Source organism: Anoplophora glabripennis, unplaced genomic scaffold (genome assembly GCF_000390285.2).
Source record: "Anoplophora glabripennis isolate ALB-LARVAE unplaced genomic scaffold, Agla_2.0 scaffold49, whole genome shotgun sequence".
NCBI classification, from domain to species: Eukaryota; Metazoa; Arthropoda; class Insecta; order Coleoptera; family Cerambycidae; genus Anoplophora; species Anoplophora glabripennis.
The window spans coordinates 918,010-938,652 of record NW_019417201.1 but is presented as its reverse complement, the minus strand read 5'-3'; the positions used below and the strand labels follow the sequence as shown (position 1 = coordinate 938,652).

At 34.6% G+C, this 20,643-nt stretch overlaps 1 protein-coding gene across 1 annotated transcript; it reads left to right on the top strand.

The window, feature by feature from the left end:
- Nucleotides 1-115: 115 nt before the first annotated feature.
- Nucleotides 116-19,873, top strand: LOC108903870 (inner nuclear membrane protein Man1). The gene is made up of 13 exons (XM_018706204.2): nucleotides 116-216; nucleotides 281-395; nucleotides 448-611; nucleotides 664-823; nucleotides 877-1,276; nucleotides 1,331-1,514; nucleotides 4,622-4,794; nucleotides 8,034-8,254; nucleotides 8,313-8,447; nucleotides 8,509-8,836; nucleotides 8,897-9,035; nucleotides 18,494-18,772; nucleotides 18,889-19,873. Exons 3-13 carry the CDS (start codon nucleotides 448-450, stop codon nucleotides 19,016-19,018), a joined length of 2,313 nt encoding a protein of 770 aa, XP_018561720.1. The 5' UTR covers nucleotides 116-216; nucleotides 281-395; the 3' UTR covers nucleotides 19,019-19,873.
- Nucleotides 19,874-20,643: the final 770 nt, after the last annotated feature.

The window sequence follows — 20,643 nt, the reverse complement described above, 5'->3', positions numbered from 1 at the left end:
AAGAATATACATCACAGAATATGCCTCCAACATTTTCCATTTTAAATGTAGCGCCATTTTGCTTTTTTGATCAAATCAAAATATAAAAATAACGTCATTTCTATTTAGGGAATGCTGTGCGTGACACTGCGTGAGGGAACGTTGGCTTGGCTTGAAATAAAAATTAGTGTAATAAGTATATCCTATAGATAATAAGCCGGTTTTTAATTTTAAAAGGTAAGTAACAATATTCTGTACAATATGAATATAATCGTAATTAATAAGCGTTAATTATTTTTAGTCCAAGGTCGCTGTTTACCGCCTTTAGAATACACTCGCCCCAAATGTGAATAAATAATAAGAATTCCAGTTGTTTTCATTTATTTAAAAACAAGATTAAATAAACCTCTGCAAAGGTAAGAATTCAAAGTAATACTTAAAGTGATACACAACATATACATATTTTAGATGGTGGACGTAGACAAGCTCAGTGATGCAGAGCTGCGTACAAAACTGTTGGAGTTTGGGTTCCCGGTGATGCCCATCACTGGAACCACAAGGAAGGTGATGTCCAAAAAGCTGAAAATGCTTCTGGAAAATAAGAATAAGATTGGATCTGATGGAGGCAGAAAGTATAATAAAAGATTAATGGCTTGGGTATATCTTAACGTTTATTATTTGTAGGTCACTGGGCAGGTACTCGAGTGAAGAAGATAGTGATACTGAGCTCAAAGTAACTAAGAAGAAGGACAACCGACGAGCTACTATGGCAGTTCCGATAATGCAACCTCCTTCAGTTACAACTAGAAGGAAGAGCACTCGTTTGAATGATACAGAAGTGGAGGTACCACCCAGTGTTTAATATTATGTAATTATTATTATGTGTCTGTTTTTTAGGATTCTCACAGTCCAAGAAGAGAAATAAAGACCACGACATCCTCCACTACCACCAGAACGCATAAGATCTTAAAATCTGCCCAGGATGAATTTGATACCGGATCTGATTCTGAGTCGGACATCTTAACGAACAGTTACAATAAAGGCAATGACCTGGATTACAAGAGGAGTTCACCGATAAAGTCGGCATTAACATCTTCTTACGCTTCTAGTACAGCGAATAGATATTCTCCACTGAAACCGATCGATGCGTCTTACAGTTCTTCGAGGAATATTTCATTTTCTACTGCTAACGCCTCCCCTAGTCGTCTAACTTCGTACAATTCTCCGTCGTTGGCTTCGGAATACGCTTCCGACAGACTGAATCAGATCAGATCCCGGCTCAGTTTGAACAGTTCAGGTAAGTTTGTTTATTTTTTCCTGAAGGAAAATATATTATGTTACTTTGTTTTAGGGTACGACAAGCCCTTGTATTCCACATCGCCTGCACCGGAGAAGGAGGAGACTCCGTTTTTGAGTAACTTTACTAAAAGATTATCAGCGATGACCTCTCAGAAAAATGATTACGATTACAAGAACGACATTATTAAAGAGCACGATACAAATGGATCCGGTTACGTTAGAAGCCAGCTCAGCAGGTAAGTTTATATAAGTTATTGCAAATTGTTTTGCCTATAAATGTATTTATCGATATCGAAAAAATTTGAGAATTTAGGTGGTGTACCTTAAGGTTCAGTATTATTTAATATTTTTATTGATGATGCAGGAAAAATCGTATTAGCTGCACCTATTATATGTGGATGTTTAAAAATGTATTTATAGACAAACACTATTGATAATTGCCACATATTCCATCAGTCTGATTTTGTTAGGTTTATGGTGTCTGGAAAACAAACCTTAAATATAAATAAATGTACATTTATGACTTACTCTCGAAAAAAAGAAATGTTAAAGTCGCCATATAATTATCCTGGCAAGGTTTTGGAAAAACTTAAGTGTATAAATAAATAAATAAATAAATAAAATACCTACGAATATATTTTTGACGCCAAATTAACATTAACAATAATATTACGAGGCATATAACCAAAGTAGGAATATTCAATTTTTTAACACCTTCAGAGAAGAGAAAAAATGTAAATCACAAGGTGCTAGATCAGGGCTGTGAGCAGGATGGTTGATTTTATTCCAACCGAATGAATCCAAGTGTTGCTTTGTGGTGTCAGCTGTGTGGGGACGTACATTGTCATGCAACAATCACACTCCCTTCGTTAACATTCCCCTTTTTTTGTTCTGTACGGCCCTCCATAGTGGATCGAGGGTTTCTCAGTACTGCACAGTATTAATTGTTCTCCCCTAGGGCAAAAAGTCGATGAGGAGAATCCCTTTGAGGTCCCAAAACACAGTTGCCATGATTTTTCTGGCCAAAATAAGAGTTGAATTTTTTCGCTGATAGTAAAGACGGATGTTGCCACTGCATCGACTGTCTGTCATCTCTGGGGTGTAGTGGGCCTTCTACAGTTTGTTACCAGTCACAATACAATCGAGGAATTATTCACTGGTGGGATTCGGAATAGTGGCACTAATTTCAACATACCACTACAACAACAGTTCTCAACTGACTGAGACAAACGAGAGCGCGTTCTGTTCCCAACACTTAGGCGTTGAATACAGTGTTGCCAACTTTGTCAAAAACCAAAAACCACAGAGCATCAGTCTCAATATTCTTACTTTGTGGATATACCTCATAGATACTAATAAAAATTTAGGATTCGTTAGTATTAAATCACAAGAATTTTGTGATTTTCACACAATAGTAATGTTTTTTAATTCCCACGTTAGGTTTAAGGTAATATACAGACTTACAAATTCGTTTCTCACTACAGGGTCTCGGAAACGGTAAGAGGTATGAAGTAGCTTAAATGGGGACAAAGTTGCGTAATCAGAGGACCAACATTATGCCACTAAAAAATCAATACTAATATGATTAGTTTTCGAAAAAAAAAGAACACTGCCTTCTATCGAATGGCATAATCAATTTTTATATGTAACGTTTCGTCTCTCCAGGACCATCATCAACTTCATTTTTTTAAATTCGATTGGAAATTTTATTACATTTTTTGCAAGCTTTCATGACCCTCACTACTGTACTGCTTCAGCCCGAACCAGATTCAGACGTTTTGTCTCGAAAAATTCATCTTCAGTGTATTCGTTCCAAATTTATCTAAATTTTTTGTTTAGATTTCTTTGTTTATTGAATTATCGTACACTGTAAGTGTCGTTAGACCCTGTGAAATCCATCTAGTTATTTAAACTATTACCATCACGCATTACATTAAAACATTTATTATTAATAACTATTATCATCACTCGATAAGTTGTTGCGTCAGAATTATATTACAATTTTAATTTTATTATGACAAATTTATTCTTAAAAATGCATATGAACAACCAAAACGCCAACTGAATATTAGTCTTTAAAAATTTTCAGTAAATGTTCAAAAACATTTTCGTTTTGGCAAAGGTTGAAAATGAAGATCAGCATAATATCGGAATTTATTATATCTGTAACCGCAACTATGAAAGAGCATGTCAGATGTATTTGTATGAATATCCTGAAAAAAATAGATTGGAATTTGTTTGAATTTTGAGCACTCCAGAAGCCTAGAAATAACTATTGACACGGGAATAAAACTAATAATGTGTTATTTTAAGGTGTGGTGGTAATAGTTTAAATAACTAGATGGATTTCACAGGGTCTAATGATACTTACAGTGTACGATAATTCAATAAACAAAGAAATCTAAATAAAAAATTTAGATAAATTTGGAACGAATACACTGAAGATGAATTTTTCGAGACAAAACGTCTGAATCCAGTTCGGGCTGAGGCAGTACAATATTGGGGGGTCTTAAAGGCTTGCAAAAATCGTAATAAAATTTCTAGGGTTGTATTTAAAAAAATGAAGTTGATGATAGTCCTGGAGAGACGAAACGTTACATATAAAAATTGATTATGCCATTCGATAGAGGGCAAAAAGTGGCTATGAGAAAGTGTTCATCTTTTTTCAATAGCACCTCAAACAATAGCTGAAATGAAACAAAAACGGATTTCCAAAATTTCGGTTTTTTCAAATATTTCAAAAAACTAATCATGTTAGCCTTGGTTTTTTAGATAATAATGCATAATGTTGGTCCCCTGATTAAGCAACTTTGTCCCCTTTTAAGCTACTTCGTACCTCTTACCGTTTCCGACATCCCTGCAGCGAGAAGCGAATTTGTAACAGCCTGTATTCAGTTATTTGGTCTCCAAACTATATAAAATATATTGATATAATAGAAAGCGTAGGCTATTAAATTATTTTAGCAATTAAAGATCACATTTATCCTCCTATTCGTCACTTACAATATTTAAGATTGTTACGGTTTAAATTTAATTCATTGACTTTTAGCCGTAATTTGCAGCCGATTGCGTGTTTGCCACTTTTTAAGATTCTACCATAAAATAAAATAAAGCAGAAAAAATCTTGACGTGAATTTTTTTATTTTTGCAAAGTATTTTCGTTAGGTCTTAAATCTTGGATGACACTCGTTTACATAAACGATTTTATAGACGTTCACATCAAAACTGTTTGTTTCTCTTTATTTGTAAATAAATAATTTAACTTTTCCTTATCGTATTCATGTAACGTTAGGTTTGAACCGAAAAAATAATCCGCGAGTTAAAACAAATCGTTTGTTTTCAGTTACAGGGCTGCGAGGGGAAGAGACACCACGTACGACTACAAATCGAACCAGAACAGCATCCTGAAGAACAATTTTGTGTCGTTCGCGGTACTGGCTGGCGCGGCCCTGTTCTTTATATTTTTGGCGATCATGTATCTGGGAATGAGATCGGATACATCCGTCATACCAGCTGGTAAGATCAACCCTTATTCAAAGCAGTAAATAAGCATTTTTAAATTGAATTTTCGAAGTAAAAAGTACAACTTTCACCAGACGACATTTCTAATCAATTTCCCGCAAGTCCTGCACGATTGTTATTTATTATTGCAAATATGGGGATCTTGTGTTTCATTATTTTTATTAAGCTCATGTGGAATATTCATTTAAGAGATTAGCCGATTAGCCGTTAAGGTTTTTGGATTTGCTTTCGTAGTTTTTAAATGGTTTTGTGAATTGTGGTGTTTTTTTTATACTTATATCCTCTTTTTATCTTGTACTGTTTTTAATAAACAATAAATATTTTGCTTTCGCCGGTTGTTTTCTTTATTTTTATTGCACCTTCCTCCTGTTTTATTGTATTTACCTGCAGCCAAAATATTTATTGGTTATTAAATTCGTGGCAGGGAACCTAGTTTTATTGACACAGTTTTTTAATAGGCCGTTTGAATGAAGAAAGACTACTACCCTGTGAAAAATGCACCCTCGCTTTGTACCATACATAAAATCTAACCTTTTCACACTAGTGCGTAAAGTGCACATCTTATGCACTAGTGCGTAAAGTGTATATCTTAGGCACTAGTGAGAAAAATAAATTTGTCATCACGACTTTTTAATCTGTCATACTAGTGATATAATGTAACGAAAACAGGGAAATAATAGACATAATTGAATTTTAAACACTAGTGCATAAAATGAAATACATTGCACACTAGTGTGTAAAATGTACACCTGGTGCGCAGTTTTCTTATCGGGTAATTTTAATGAAGGACTTTTTACTACGGAAAGTGCAGGCATGCTCTGTAATATACATAAAATCTAACATTTTCACACCAGTGCGTAAAGTGCATATCTTATGTACTAGAGAGCAAAGTGAGAAAAATAAATTTGTTGTGTCATCATGGCCTTTTAAACTGTCATACTAGTGGTATAGATAACGAAAACGGGGAAATAATAATAGACTTACTAATTGAATTTTAGGCACTAGTGCAAAAAATGAAATACATTGCACACTAGTGTGTAAAATGTACACACTAGTGCGCAGGTTTCATATTGGGTAGTTTTAATGAAGAAAGACATTTTACTACCTTTTGGAAAATGCACGCACGCTCTGTACTACACATAAAATGTACCCTTTTCACACTAGTGCGTAAAGTGTTCATCTTACCCACTAGTGCGCAAAGTGAACATCTTTGGTACTAGTGAGAATAATAAATTTGTTTTATCGTGGTAACCGTACTGATGATACATGTTGGGTTAGATGACATCTGGCCATCACTACCTTTTAAACTGTCACACTAGTGTATTTCATGCCGCAATAATTTAACAAAAACAAAGAAATAATAGACTAATTGAATTTTAGGCACTAATGCAAAAAATTAAAATACATTGCACACTAGTGCGCAGTTTTCTTATTGGGTAGTTTTAATGAAGAAAGATTTTTTACATTCCCGTGAAAAATGCACGCACGCTCTGTGCTATACATAAAATCTACCCTTTTCACACTAGTGCGTAAAGTCCTCATCTTACGCATTAGTGCGCAAAGTGAATATCTTAGTGAGAAAATGAAAAAATTTGTTTTATCATGGTGACCGTACTGATGATACTTGTTGGGTTAGATGATATTTCGCCAACACTTCTTTTTAAACTGTCACACTAGTGTATTTCATGCAACAATAATTTAAGGAAAACCGGGAAATAATAATAGGCTTACTAATTGATTTTTAGGCACTAGTGCGTAAAATGAAATACATTGCATACTAGTGTGTAATATGTACACACTAGTGCGCAGTTTTCTTATTGGGACGTTTTAATGAAGAAATATTATTTACTACCTTGTGGAAAATGCACACACACTCTATACTATACATAAAATGTACCCTTTTCACACTAGTGCGTAAAGTGCACATCTTATGCACTAGTGCGCAAAGTGAATATTTTTGGTGCTAGTGAGAAAAATAAATTTGTTTTGTCATGACCATACTGATGATACTCATTGGGTTAGATGACATTTTGCCATCACCACATTTTATACTGTCACATTAGTGTATTTCATGTAACAATAATTTAATGAAAACGGAAATAATAGTAGACACTGTCCTATTGTGTTTCAGACACTAGTTCATAAAATGAAATACATTGTGCACTAGTGTTTTAAAAATACACTAGTGTATATAACACTAGTGCACTGGTGTTTTTTTTGTTACATAAATAATTAATATGCACTAGTTGTTAAAAGGAATACTTCATTCTTACCGCAAAATCAAATACTTTATGTACTAAAGCAAAAAATATATGTAATTTATAACATACTTTTTGGCAGTGGAAAAAACCAGTGAATACATACAGGGTGTCTCGAAAATGTGGGTTACCGCTTTGGGATCATATTCTACTCATCGAATTCTACTCGTCACAAATTAAAAAGAGTATGTAAATACGTGTCCCAAACTTTCTTATTTTTAAGATGGAACTTGCTAAGCAAAGGAAAACATTCAATAAGTTTATTTTGTGTCCATCAGAATGTGTTCTGCAAGTAGCGACTCACATTTTTGAGGTAAATTTATTTTAATCTTAAAAAATCGAAAATAGCTCGTTTTTCGAATAAAGTGGGGAAATGTTTCTTCTTGGAAGCACAGATAGGGATCAAATACACCGATAACATTTCTGGAATACTTAGGATTGTCAAAATTTTGTAGTTTTTGGTGTACCTCGGCATTTCTGTCACTAGCTTGTATACGGTTAACATATTGGTGAAAACGGCCTGGAACTAACCCAAAGATGGCGGCACAAATGTAATACATGCGTGTTAGTACTAACCTTCAACAGAAAAGTGTCAAAGCTTTGTGACATGTTTGACACGTTTCTTTTGAAGGTTAGTACTGTCTAACACACAAGAATTTTTGATTTGTGGTGCCATCTGTGGGTTAGTCTCGGGACTTTTTGACCGATGCGTTATGTCAACTCATTGAATTTTACATTTAATTAGTAAGCTATCGATTGAAGTATCGTTTATCTAGTTTTGGAGATACTTTTTTTTAAAACTTTTAACACCATGTATCTCAAAAATTAGAGAGTACATTCCCGAAGTAACGGCCTACATTTTTGTGACACCTTGTATACAATAAACTACCTTTTTGCATTAGACAAAATTAAATAAATTTTGATTTTATAGTGTTCATATTTCTCTTCGCATAAGCACATGTTTAATTTTTGCAGGTATAAATATTCCACGCTGTGATAGTACAGACATAACATCGAAGAAAGGCATAAACTGCGTGTTCGAAGACGACGTCGTAACCGCCATTCATTTGCTGAACGTCGTAAAGCCGGAATTGCAGAAGAGAGCGATCGCAAACAGATGCTTCGATATGAAACTGAAGGCGCACATGACGGAGCCCGAAATCGTAACGTTTTGTAAGACGAATTTTGGAATAAAGGTAAAGCCGTTATCGGATAATTAAAAATCGCATACGTTAATTTTTATTTCGGTTTTAGGATGAACATCAGATAAGGACCGACTTGAGAAATTTGGAAATATTGAGCTTTTACAATCCCGATTGGAATATAAACGTGGCGCAAACGGAAAATAATAACGGCTTAGTCAGCGAATCCGATATAGCAGAGAACATGGTAAGCCATAAACCTCTTTTCGACTGTAACGGTGTAAACAATTTTCTCTTTTATATCGTAGGAAAAAGTGGTTTTTAACTACAGGACGAAAATTACCAGTTTGGTAATGCTTCGACCCGACTTGCCCTGGAGGTGCAGGTTTTACAACACCTTCTCCATAGTATTTAACAGTTTGTTGTTTATCGGGGTGACGTTCGGCCTGCTCTACCTCCTGAATTTGGGGTTCAAGTATTACAAACACCATGAGCAGAAACAGAAGGATGAGATCGGTTTTATGGTGGAGAAAATCATCGACATTTTGCAAACGAACGCTTCGGAAGACGGCGGCGAGAACTACGTGGTTATAAATCACGTGAGGGACATGATCCTGCCGGTGAAAGATAGGCAGGGTGAGCGCGTCTCTCCTTATGTTAAACTGGACCCGTCTCACTTGATCGTTCCTGTTTCAGGTAAGGAAAGGACTTGGGCGAAGGCGGTGAAATATATCAACGAGAACGAGTCCAGGGTCCGAACGGAAATCCAGGAGGTCCAAGGGGAGCCTTTCGAGGTGTGGAGGTGGATCGGTAGCGCAAATCTCAGCATAAGCGGGTAAGTCTTCCTTTTTAATGTCGTGTTAACTGCACATAGGGTGGTTACGTTTTTTTTATCAAACTAGAAACAGTTAAATTACGAAAACATAACGTTTGTTATACAAGTTAGCGACGGGTCTCGGTATTTCTGTGACGGCATTTTGTAACGGTATTTTGTTGGAAAGAAGAATTAGAAATTATCTCAACTGGATAGTACGAGGGTTGCCATTATCAATCGTTTGTTTTTCAAAATATTTTTCATGCACTTGAATCAATTTTCGATTCACTTTTTCCATTCAGATCCAGGTATCTCCAAAACATGCATTTCGAACGCATCAGGTGCTTCTACAGGGGTCGAAAAACGATAATCTCGTCTTAATTTATGTTTGAAATGCTGGTATAAAAAAAAATCAATGGATGCCAAATCAGGCCTGTACGGCGGACGACTCATCAATTCGACTTTTCCAGTTCTCGAAAAGTCTCTTGTTTGAACAGATGTGCGAGAGTTCACATTGTCAGGAATTCCCTTCTTTTCCCGAAGACTTCTGGCAAACGAATGGTTGTGTACCATTCAGCGTTAACCTAATGGTACAGTTACCACGTGACTGGTTTTTTCGAAAATAGAGACGACCATTTGTTTAGAAGACCTTCGTGCGCGCACGGCTTTTGTTGGATTTGGCTCATCTTGAAAGACCCATACTGTCGACTGCTGTTACTGTAACGACACAAATACCACCTGTATGTCAAAATGTTCTGACTAAGTATACCGACAAAGAGGCGAAATTTGCGTTAGGGGCATCGGTTGTCAGATGGCAGCACCAGGATCGTCCAGTCCCGTGTAAAGCTGAGTTGGGTACTATTATCCATTTTTGTGTTTCAGTTACACTTTCCTAATGATATAAATAATTCCTTAGATAGTTCAAGTGACGTTTTGTTGGTGATAACATGCAGTTGTTGTAATGACAAAAAAATTACTACAGCTAGAAAATACACAAATACGCAATTTATTGCGTTTGAGACCACACGAAGAACCCCGCACAAAATCAACGGAAAATGGATCCCAGTCGATTTTGCTGAAATTGCAGTATGTGCATATTCTTGACTTTCTATCTATCCAAGATCACCTGGAGGTCAGGTAAAGGTCGTTTCAAGGTCAAACTGAAGAAAAGACCTGTATTGAATTTTGACCAGTGGGTGTAGGTTTTTGGTCTCTCCGAATCTGAATCTGGAGATAGCGTAACCCTAAAGGTCACCTTCAAGCCAATTCAAGGTCATTTCAAAATCAAACTAAAGAAAAGGCTTGTACTGAATTTCAACCAGTGCTTATATAAGTTTTTTTTTGAGGGGGGAACTGAATTCGGGGATAGCTTAGCCCTAAAGGTCATATTAAGGTCAAGCCAAGATCATTTCAAGGTCAAAGTAAAGAAAAGGCCTTTCACAAATGTAAGTATGTATGCTTTTGAGGTCATTGAACCTGAATACGTGAAAGGAATGACCTTGAAATGATCTTGACTTGACCAAAATGTGACCTTGTAGGGCTAAGCTATCCTTGAATCCAGTCACCTCTCCCCAAAACTTATATACGCACTGGTTGAAATTCAATACAAGTCTTTTCTTTAGTTTGATCTTGAACTGACCTTGAATTGACTTGAAGGTGACCTTTAGGGTTACGCTCTCTCCAGATTCAGATTCTGCGAGCCCAAAAACCTATACGCTCACTGGTCAAAATTCAATACAAGTCTTTTCTTCAGTTTGACCTTGAAACGACCTTCACCTGACCTCCAGGTGACCTTGCATAGCTAAGCTATCCCCGAATTTAATCAGAAAGTCAAAAACTATAATATAATGCAATTTCAGGAAAGTCGACTGGGACTCATTTTCCATTGACTTTGTGCGGGATTCTTTATTTAAAATCATTTTCAAGCAAATATACCATATAAATATACGTGTCCAACTTTTCATGGAGCCACCCTGATATCTCGCTCACCTGATATCCGAATATTTTGAAACTTTGGTGGTGAGTCTTTGGTAAAGTGAGTCTTTAGACTTAACCATATTTGATTGTTGTCAGAGGTGTTCGATTCTGAGATGGAAAAAGGAGAAAAAACTGTGTGTTTTAGAAGATGAGCCTCTGTTCTTTGGCTGGGAACATCTATGACGAACATCACCAAAGGAAATTTTTTTAGCACATTGTATTTCATATACATGACAAATTATCATGATTTTTCAATTTTTCCACTGTTTCTAAGGTTTCATAAAAAAAAATCAAACCACCCTGTACGTTCAATTTAATATTGTGGTTGGTCAAAATTTAACAAACCCGCTGCGGCACCCCGTACATAGCTCACCAAACCGATAGATAATCTTAAAAAACCACCAACCTTAACAATATCTAACTCGTTATGTAAATATTACACTTAATCCACGTTATGTTAAGGTTGGTCATTTTTAATTTTATCTATTTTGCAGGGACCGATCCGATTATATTTACCGGCAAGGAAGAAGGATCGTCGACGCTCAGTATTTGATAACGGAAGTGTTAAAATTCCCGCACAAAAAACTGTACTTCTGCTCTAGCAAAGACATCGAGATTAAAAATGAGGTACGCGACGGATTCCTATCGATTTTGTTGTTGCGCTGCAATCGTTGCGGCAAGGAACACCCCGTGTGTAGCGAAGATCCCACTTCTGATCTAATGAACGTAAACATGGCTCTGGTCGCTGGCGTAGTGAGTTTGGGGTTAAGTCTGTACCATTTAAACGAAATTTGCAGTGCTTTGCATATCCCGGCGGTCTCGGGTGAGGCGTATAATTATTACCTCGATGAGATTTTTGAGATTTATAACAATTCGTTGACGGATAGTGAGAAGAGTATGCAAAAGTCGTTTGAGGAAAAAATGTTACGCACTTCTACGCCTAAGAAAAATAAAAGTGTTGATTTCGATTACGAGACGAAGAAACATAATTTTCTTAAAGAACTCGAAAAAACCGCTGACGAAATTGATAAAATATCTAAATTGACCGTGAATCAGAAAGATGATTCCTTGTGGTATGAAGAGAGAAGAATGAGATTAACTGCCTCTAATTTCGGACGAATTTTCAAACTCTTAGATAAAACCGATCGGAGTAACGTAGTAAAGGAATTGCTACATTCAAATTTTACTGGTAACGTTTTTACAAGGTATGGAAACGAAAATGAAACTAACGCCATTAAAGACTTTGAAAAAATTATGGGACAATGCGTAGTCAGTTGCGGACTCATCATTCATCAAGACTACCCCTTTTTGGCAGCCTCGCCCGACGGGCTCATAGGAGACGATGCCCTCGTCGAAGTGAAATGCCCTTATAAGGCAAGAGATCTGACGCCGGAAGAGGCTATAAAACAAAAGCAGATACAATTCGCTGTTTTCGAAAACGGTTGCTTAACTTTGAAGAGGACCGATAAATATTACTATCAAGTGCAGGGGCAACTCTTCGTCACGGGGAGAAAGTATTGTTATTTTGTCGTTTGGACGCCATTGGGATTGCTGTACGAGAAGATCATGAAGGATCAGGAATGTTGGAATAAAATGTTTCCGAAACTGGAACAGTTTTATTTCGAGAATTTATTACCCGCTATTTTAAACGAGAAGTAGACAATTTCAATTAAAAAATTGATTCGATGTTTAACTAGTCTTTTATTATTTAATTTTCTCTCAATGCAGGATATAAAGCTTTGTATTGAATCGAAAGACATGTACTTGTACCAAAAAAAAGTTAAGTACAACTCAACTAACATTAACTTGTTTCAATCTTAATTTTCCATAATAATAAATAAAATGGAATTAAACGTTTCGTTACATTCATTAGTTTTAAGAGAATTCGAAACTTTGTTTTGTGTTAAAATCTATATAGACGTTTAAATATCTTCGAATATTATATTTAATATATCTGCAACTATTAAACTTAAACGCAGCAAAAGAATTAAAAGGGCAGAAAAATTTCCAAGCTTTTTTTTAGTGTTTTTTGAAAGGCTGTAATTTCGTGAATAATAGTCGTATGGTGAAAAAAAAGTTTCTGGTTTTGACATGAAAAATTTTTTTGAGGATCATTCGGCTCAATCAAAAGTATAATGCAAGGCAAACATTTTACAATTTTTTTTTTTTCAAAACTGCTCTGAAAAATTTTTTCTGGCTTAATCGATGCCAGGGTCATTTAGGATTATTCAACAGCTTTAATTTGTTTTTTTCTTCTATTTTCTGTGCGAGCTATTGAATGAAAAGTCACCATTTTTTTATGATCGTCGATATCTCATGAACAAATGATCCTACAGCGAACGGAAGGCAGGTGATAGAAACCTGAATCAATCTTCTTCAACGACTGCTTTGCAAATATTCCGAAAAGTACCAATATTTGTATGGTTTTTTTAGCTCAATATATGCCCATGAGGCCTGTAAATTTTGAAATCGATCGGTAGAGCATTTTTCTTTCCTGAATCGTCATTTTTATAAAAAATTTACGCAGCAGGTTTTTTGCTTAATTAATGATTTAGATGAAAGAATGTTTTTTGCTTTATTTTTCGCGTTAAATACTCTGAATACTGAGAAAAGAAAATCAAAATTTTGAAAAATTTAATTCAATTCTGAAAAAAAATCAATTTTTTATTTTTTTTTAATTTTTTTGCTTCCTCTTTTTTACAATTTTACATTTAATATTTCAAATGTAAAGAAAACAAAATTTTTAATTAAAAAAAAAAGTTTTGGAAAAGTCATCTTAATTATTAATTGATGTTTATTGAGCAACAAATCTGCTCTTTTAATTTTTTATAAAACTTGACGATTCAGGAAAGGAAACCGGTTCGACCAATCGATTTCAAAATTTACAGGCCTTATGGGCCTGTATTGAACTAAAAAAATACCTACAAACATTGGTACCTTTCTTAATAAGTAGTCGTTGATTTTCCAAAACGGCAGAAAAAGTATTTTTTTTGGCACTTTTCCAAGTTAATGCTGAGCATGAAAAAAAATTGGTTTTTTCAAACATAACAAAAGGTCTTTGAAGAGAATTGATTCAACTTTCGAAAACCCATAAACCAAATTGAAGCTGACGAATCAGGCCAAATGGTCTTGGCATTAAGCCAGAATAAAATTGTCTGAACTCACGTAGTTTTGAAAAGAAAATTGTAAAGTTTTTGCCTCACATTATTTCTTTTGATTGCGTCGAGAATGATGCTCAAACAAAATTTTTCAACTCAAGATTTCAAAACTAGAATCTTCAAGATTCTTTTCTTTTCTCGATACGACCATTATTCACAAAATTACAGCCTTTCAAAATCACTAAAAAAATTTGGAATTTTTTCTGCTCCTTTAATTTTTATTGCCGAGTGTACATAGGATTAATTTTGGGATACTACTTTTACAACATCACATAACAAAAATCATTCTTTAGGTAATTTAGATTAAAATTTAAAAAAATTAAAAATATGTTGAAGCTATCCCGTTTAAGAAAACACTACATTGTTTATTTTTGTTTTAATCAATAAGTATCTAGAAAACTACTGAATTTTGACAATCTAGGAGTATACACTCTTAAAAATTTTTTTAATGTGGATTACCACATGATATCCCAAAATTAAACTTCTCTGAACAATATATATATACACATACCTTATATACAGGGTGTTTCAAAAAACGTTCCGCTAATTTCTAGGGTAAATAGAATATTAAAAAATAATGTTAGTTTGGTTAATAAACATGTGTCCGAAAATGCCTCCTTCAGAAGATACGGCTCTGTAAAAGGGGCCCCAAAAATTCTTTTTTTTTATTTATCTCTGAGACGGTTTAAAATAGCTAAATGAAATTTAGACCACAAATAGGTTTGATTAGGTCTTGAAAGTTACTGCTGACAAACTTTTAATATTTTGTACAGGACCATCCCTGGAGGGGGGGTGCCACTTATTTTGCCCCCAAACTTTTTTTTACGGGGACATTTTTAATATTTTGGTAAAAAATAATATTTTTTAAATAATTTGCCATAAAAAAGGTACTCTTGCTTAAAGTCAAAAAAATTACCGGTTTTGGAGTTATTTGAGGTTTTAGCAAGTAATACTGACCGAATTAATAAAAATAAAATAATGATAATAAATAAACGCAGGGAATAATGACTGTTTCAGAAACAACAAGTATAAATTAGAGCAAATTATTTTGAGCTTAAAAGAGGTTTTAATTGCATGACACTTACACAGAATAAACAAAGGAAACTATTAAAAAAACAACAAATAACACAGAACAAACAGAAAAATATTGAATAAGTAGGTATGGATTTTTACATTAAATGTTCGAAATGTCCACCATGTTCCCGAATACATAATCTTAAACGTTTTTCTAGGGAAAACATAATTCTTTCAAGTGGCTGTGGTTCTTGAATTAACATTCTTAAATTATTTTCAACTCTTGCTTGAAGTTCTTCAATGGAATTTATTTCGCTGGAATATACTTTTTCTTTAACTAAACTCCACACAACAAAATCCAAGGGATTTAGGTCAGGGGACCGTGGTGGCCAGTGGATAGGAGCATCGGCACCCCGACCAATCCAACGATTTGGGAAATGTTCGTTAAGCCATCTTCTAACTTGTAAACTAAAATGAGGTGGGGCCCCATCATGCATAAAAAACATATTTCTTCTTAGATCAAGAGGCAAATCTTCTAATAACGGAAATAAACGATTATCCAAAAATTCATAGTAAACATCACCATTTAAATTTCCATCAAAAATATGGTAGGCAACAAGGCGGTTGCCTATTGTAGAAGCCCAAACATTCAACTTAAAATTATGTTGATAATGCCTTATACGTTTAACCTTTGGATTTTCATCGGCCCAGAAGTGACTGTTATGACTATTAAACATACCTTGTCTAGTAAAAGTTGATTCATCGGTGAAAAGAATATTTTGTAAAAAATCAGGACTCTGTCTCTTTCTTGCTTGTAATAATTCGCAATAGTCACTTCTCAAAAAGAGATCTTCAGGCAATAATTCTTGTACTTGCCTGTAGTGAAATGGGTGCAATAATTGTTCTTTTAATACACGGTGTACACTAGAAATACTTGTGTTACTTGCCCTTGCCACATTTCTTACACTTATCGTAGGATCCGCAACAACTACATTTAAAATATTTTCTTCTGTTTGAGGAATTCTTGCCACTCGTGGTCTTCCAGAATTTACCTTTTTTGGTTTAAAGGTTCCAGTATCACGGCATCTTCTCTCTAAATTCAAAAATGTTTTTGCATCCGGAACAGTTCTTCCTGGAAATTTTTCCGCATATCTTCTTTTCGCCGCTTTAGCATTACCATTACATTCCCCCAATGTTAACAACATATCGGTATAGTCACTATTAGTGTACATATTCATTTTCAAAGCTTTTAAAAGCGTTATTACTTGTTAAACAAACCAAAACTATCAACAACAATGTGTCAAACCAATCTGTCAAACAAGAAAAATCTGCAGTCTAAGCCTACTTAATAAAAGTAAACCAAATTATTTTCTTATTTTAGGTAAAACAAGTTAAAACCTCAAATAACTCCAAAACCGGTAATTTTTTTTACTTTAAGCAGGAGTACCTTTTTTATGGCAAATTGTTAAAAAAATTTTATTTTTTACCAAAATATTAAAAATGTCCCCGTAAAAAGAAGTTTGGGGGCAAAATAAGTGGCACCCCCCCTCCAGGGATGGTCCTGTACAAAATATTAAAAGTTTGTCAGCAGTAACTTTCAAGACCTAATCAAACCTATTTGTGGTCTAAATTTCATTTAGCTATCTTAAACCGTCTCAGAGATAATTAAAAAAAAAGAATTTTTGGGGCCCCTTTTACAGAGCCGTATCTTCTGAAGGATGCATTTTTGGACACATGTTTATTAATCAAACTAACATTATTTTTTAATATTCTATTTACCCTAGAAATTAGCGGAACGTTTTTTGAAACACCCTGTATATACCTTTACGAAGTATTAAGATTCTTATATTTTATGTTTATAATTATAGATATACAGTGTGTACAGATTTGATCCGGAACGTCCATGTAGAATTTTACAGGGTGGCGCGATTTTAATGTCAATCATTTTCAGAGTAGGGAGTTCATAGACACACGTATGGGACATATTGCTAAGGAGATAATGTTATCTCGTGGCTTGCTATGATTTTTTTAATAATGATGTTTTTGGAAAATCTTGCTAGGGATTTTTTTATTAGAAATTTGACAACTCTGCGTTATTCAACACACCCAAAATTTCATTAATTTATGTCGTTGCATGTTTTTTTTTATAGAGCCTCAAAGTCCCAAAAACTGAAAATTCTTATGAAAATATAGCGGGCTTTTAGAAATGAATAAAAACAATAAAATACAATTTAAAAGGGTTGAAAAGTCATGTTAAGAAAGAAAAAACAAAATAAACAGTTAATTACATAATGGGGTTTTTCAGACGACCAATAACCAGTAATTTGTGAAATTACTATCCCGTTAGTAAAAAATGTAGCTTCATCCGTATAAATGTTTTTTAAAAAATTTTTTCAGTAATTCTTACATCCATTTTTATTTTAGGTACTAGCAAAATATTTCTCACAAAACAAAGCCGTAATTAAAGCGTTCTAATAGATGTCATGATTTGACATTTCACAATATTATTTGTTTTTCACAGCAACTGATGAAACAAGAAAAAATAAATTTCTTCCCGAGTTATAAAAGTTGTCTTTAGATAATTTACCTAATTTTAAAATGTAATGGTACTCATATCGTTTTTTCTTTCTTAACATGATATTTCGACCTTTTTAAATTGTATTTTACTGTTTTTATTCATTTCTAAAAGCTCCATATATTTTCAAACTAAAATAAGAATTTTCAGATTTTGCAACTTTGAGGCTCATTAAAATAACATGCAATGACATAAATTAATGAAATTTTGGGTATTTGAATTTTAAACGGTGCTGAATAACGCAGTGTCATCAAATTTTTAATAAAAAAATCCGTAATACGATTTTCCAAAAACATCATTATTAAAAAAATCATAGCATGCCACGAGATAACATTACATATCTCCTTAGAAATATGTCCCATACGTGTGTCTGTGCACTCCCTACTCTGAAAACAATTGACATTAAAATCGCCCCACCCTGTAAAATTCTACACTGGCGTTCCGGATCAAATCTGTACACACTGCATATTTTTTTTCAAATTACTACGTTTGGTCTATGAACGCAATAAAAAAAAAACAGTTCATAAATCAAATTAGTTAATATGCGCTAGTAACTTTGTGATTAACATTATTTATAGGAACAGCTTTTATTTTTCATGTATTTTTCATATATTTATATTTATTTATATTAACTATTAAATAAAATTGGTTTCTTTAATCGGTTGTTTCATTTTCCAAAGGAGTTGCTGAGAATTAACACTAGAATTTTATAATTATATAATTTAGGCGTATAAACACTGTAACGTCTCTTTTAGGTCCCCTAGGAACAAGAGCTGGCAAGGCCAGGCGTTCGAGACCCAGGTGGGGTCCGTGAACAGCCTGCCGTGTTCGCCGACCCCCTGCCTCAAGATACGCGGGATGGTGGAGGACGGAGACCGCAACACGCACATAATAAGGGAAGCCGTCTTGAGCAAGTGCGCACACCACTGCCGTATTCTTCATTGCGCTGTCGACACCAGTTCCAACTGCGTTTACATCAAGTGCGCCGACCCCAAGGACGCCGCCGTCGCTTACAGGAACCTCCACGGGTGGTGGTAAGTGAAATCATAATATTTGTACGCCTTTTGAATCGTAAGGATTAGCCCAGAAGCTGAAGATTTGAAGAAAATTTGCATTATATTTGAAAATATGTATTTCTCCTTTCTTTTAGGTATGCAGGGCATTTGGTCACCGTTAAATATTTGCGTTTAGAGAGATACATGCAGAGATTCCCCGATTCGCCCGTAAGCGGTCCGCCGTTCTTGAAAGCTATAACGCCAGCGACCGACTGGTCTAGTTAAATTAATTTTGTACATTGTAGAACTGAGAACCTGATTCTTATTAATTTATGTATTTGTATTTGTATTTTTTTATAGTTGGGGGAGGTAAAATATCCTTTTAGTTATTACTCGTATTTATTATACTGTAACAGTTCAAAGGTAGTAGCAGGATTTCGATTAATGCACAGACGTATGTGCATATTCAAACTTATTTAGCCCCCCTCCATAGACGTTTTTACTGTTCATGTGACTTGCCTTATCCATATTCGTCGTTGGAAGTCGGATTTCTGATAAGGCTGACTGACTTTACTTGTTTTACGAGACGGAATAATTTGTATTTGTATTATATTTTAATTTAAACGTAGGTGTAATGTTAATTTAACAAAATAGTTAATGTAGGGATTAATACTAGGCGTGTGTGGTGTGGCGGATTCACGGTCTCTAGTTCAAATGTGATTGCGTTTTAGTCGAAATTTAAGCTAAAAAAAATAGAACGTCGGAAAATTGTAATGAATTAATAAATATCATAAAAGTCCTTTAAAATCCATAGGTTTCCGTTAAATTTAGTTACATTTGTAACACGAACGGACTTAAAAAGTGTTCATTATGCCATTTGCCACATACAAGCTGCATTCTTTCGTTCATGACCTTAAGATTACAACCTGAAATCGGAGCAGCTCGCTGGTTGAATTAAAAAATCTGCCTTAATTTTTCAAACTCGACCAATGCGCTGCTTCGATTTGACGTAATCCGAATGTCGCGAGCGAAAGGACTCGCCTAAAGTTATACGTTAATGTTGAGAAATTTTGTAAGGATGTTAATTTAATTTCTTAAGAGGTAAGTTTTTTGTAATATGTTGATGGAAATTTTTAATAACTGTTGTATTTTTAATAACATTAATAAATTGTATTTGTATAGATTGTATTTCTTCACCCAGAAACCTTTCAGGTATAAACGAAGACAAAATATTGTATTTGTAGCAACCAGTGTTGCAAGTGCAATAAAAACAATAACAAGTCAGTAAAGTGATGCTTTATTGAACGAGTCTGAGATTATGAGCCGAGCGAGGCGAGTAATAGGCGAGTTCGATAAAGACACTTTACTGACGTGCGTAGAAAATTGTATCGCCAACCCAAAAAAATTATAATTAAAAAAAACGAAGTTGTAACTTATCACTTATCAACTTATGGCAAAGTAAACAGAAAAGTAACAACAAATACAAAACAAATTTACTTTTGTTAAATAAGTATTAAACGTGAATGTGCACACTGACACATTATAAAATTTAATTCCTAAATTCAGAGTTTCTATTGAAAATGTTTGAGGATTATTATCTATGTCGATTCTAATGGTTTTACCCGTAATGTGCCTACGGGCGATTTCTTTAACGGCTATGGTTATACTTGCTAATTCCGTTTGTACCACATTTGTCCTTACTCGAGTACTTTTCTTCAAACCATCCTATTACTACAAGGGTGGCTTGGTGGCAAAGTCTCGTACAATTTTTATGTATGATAACATGGTCTTGAGTTACAGAGATTTATTGCTCTATTCAGACCCAGGCCTCTGGTAGGCTGCTACAGCCATATCCCCGAGCCTGCCTTAGGTCACCCATCCAAGTTCGAGCCTGCGTCCGTGATGCTTAA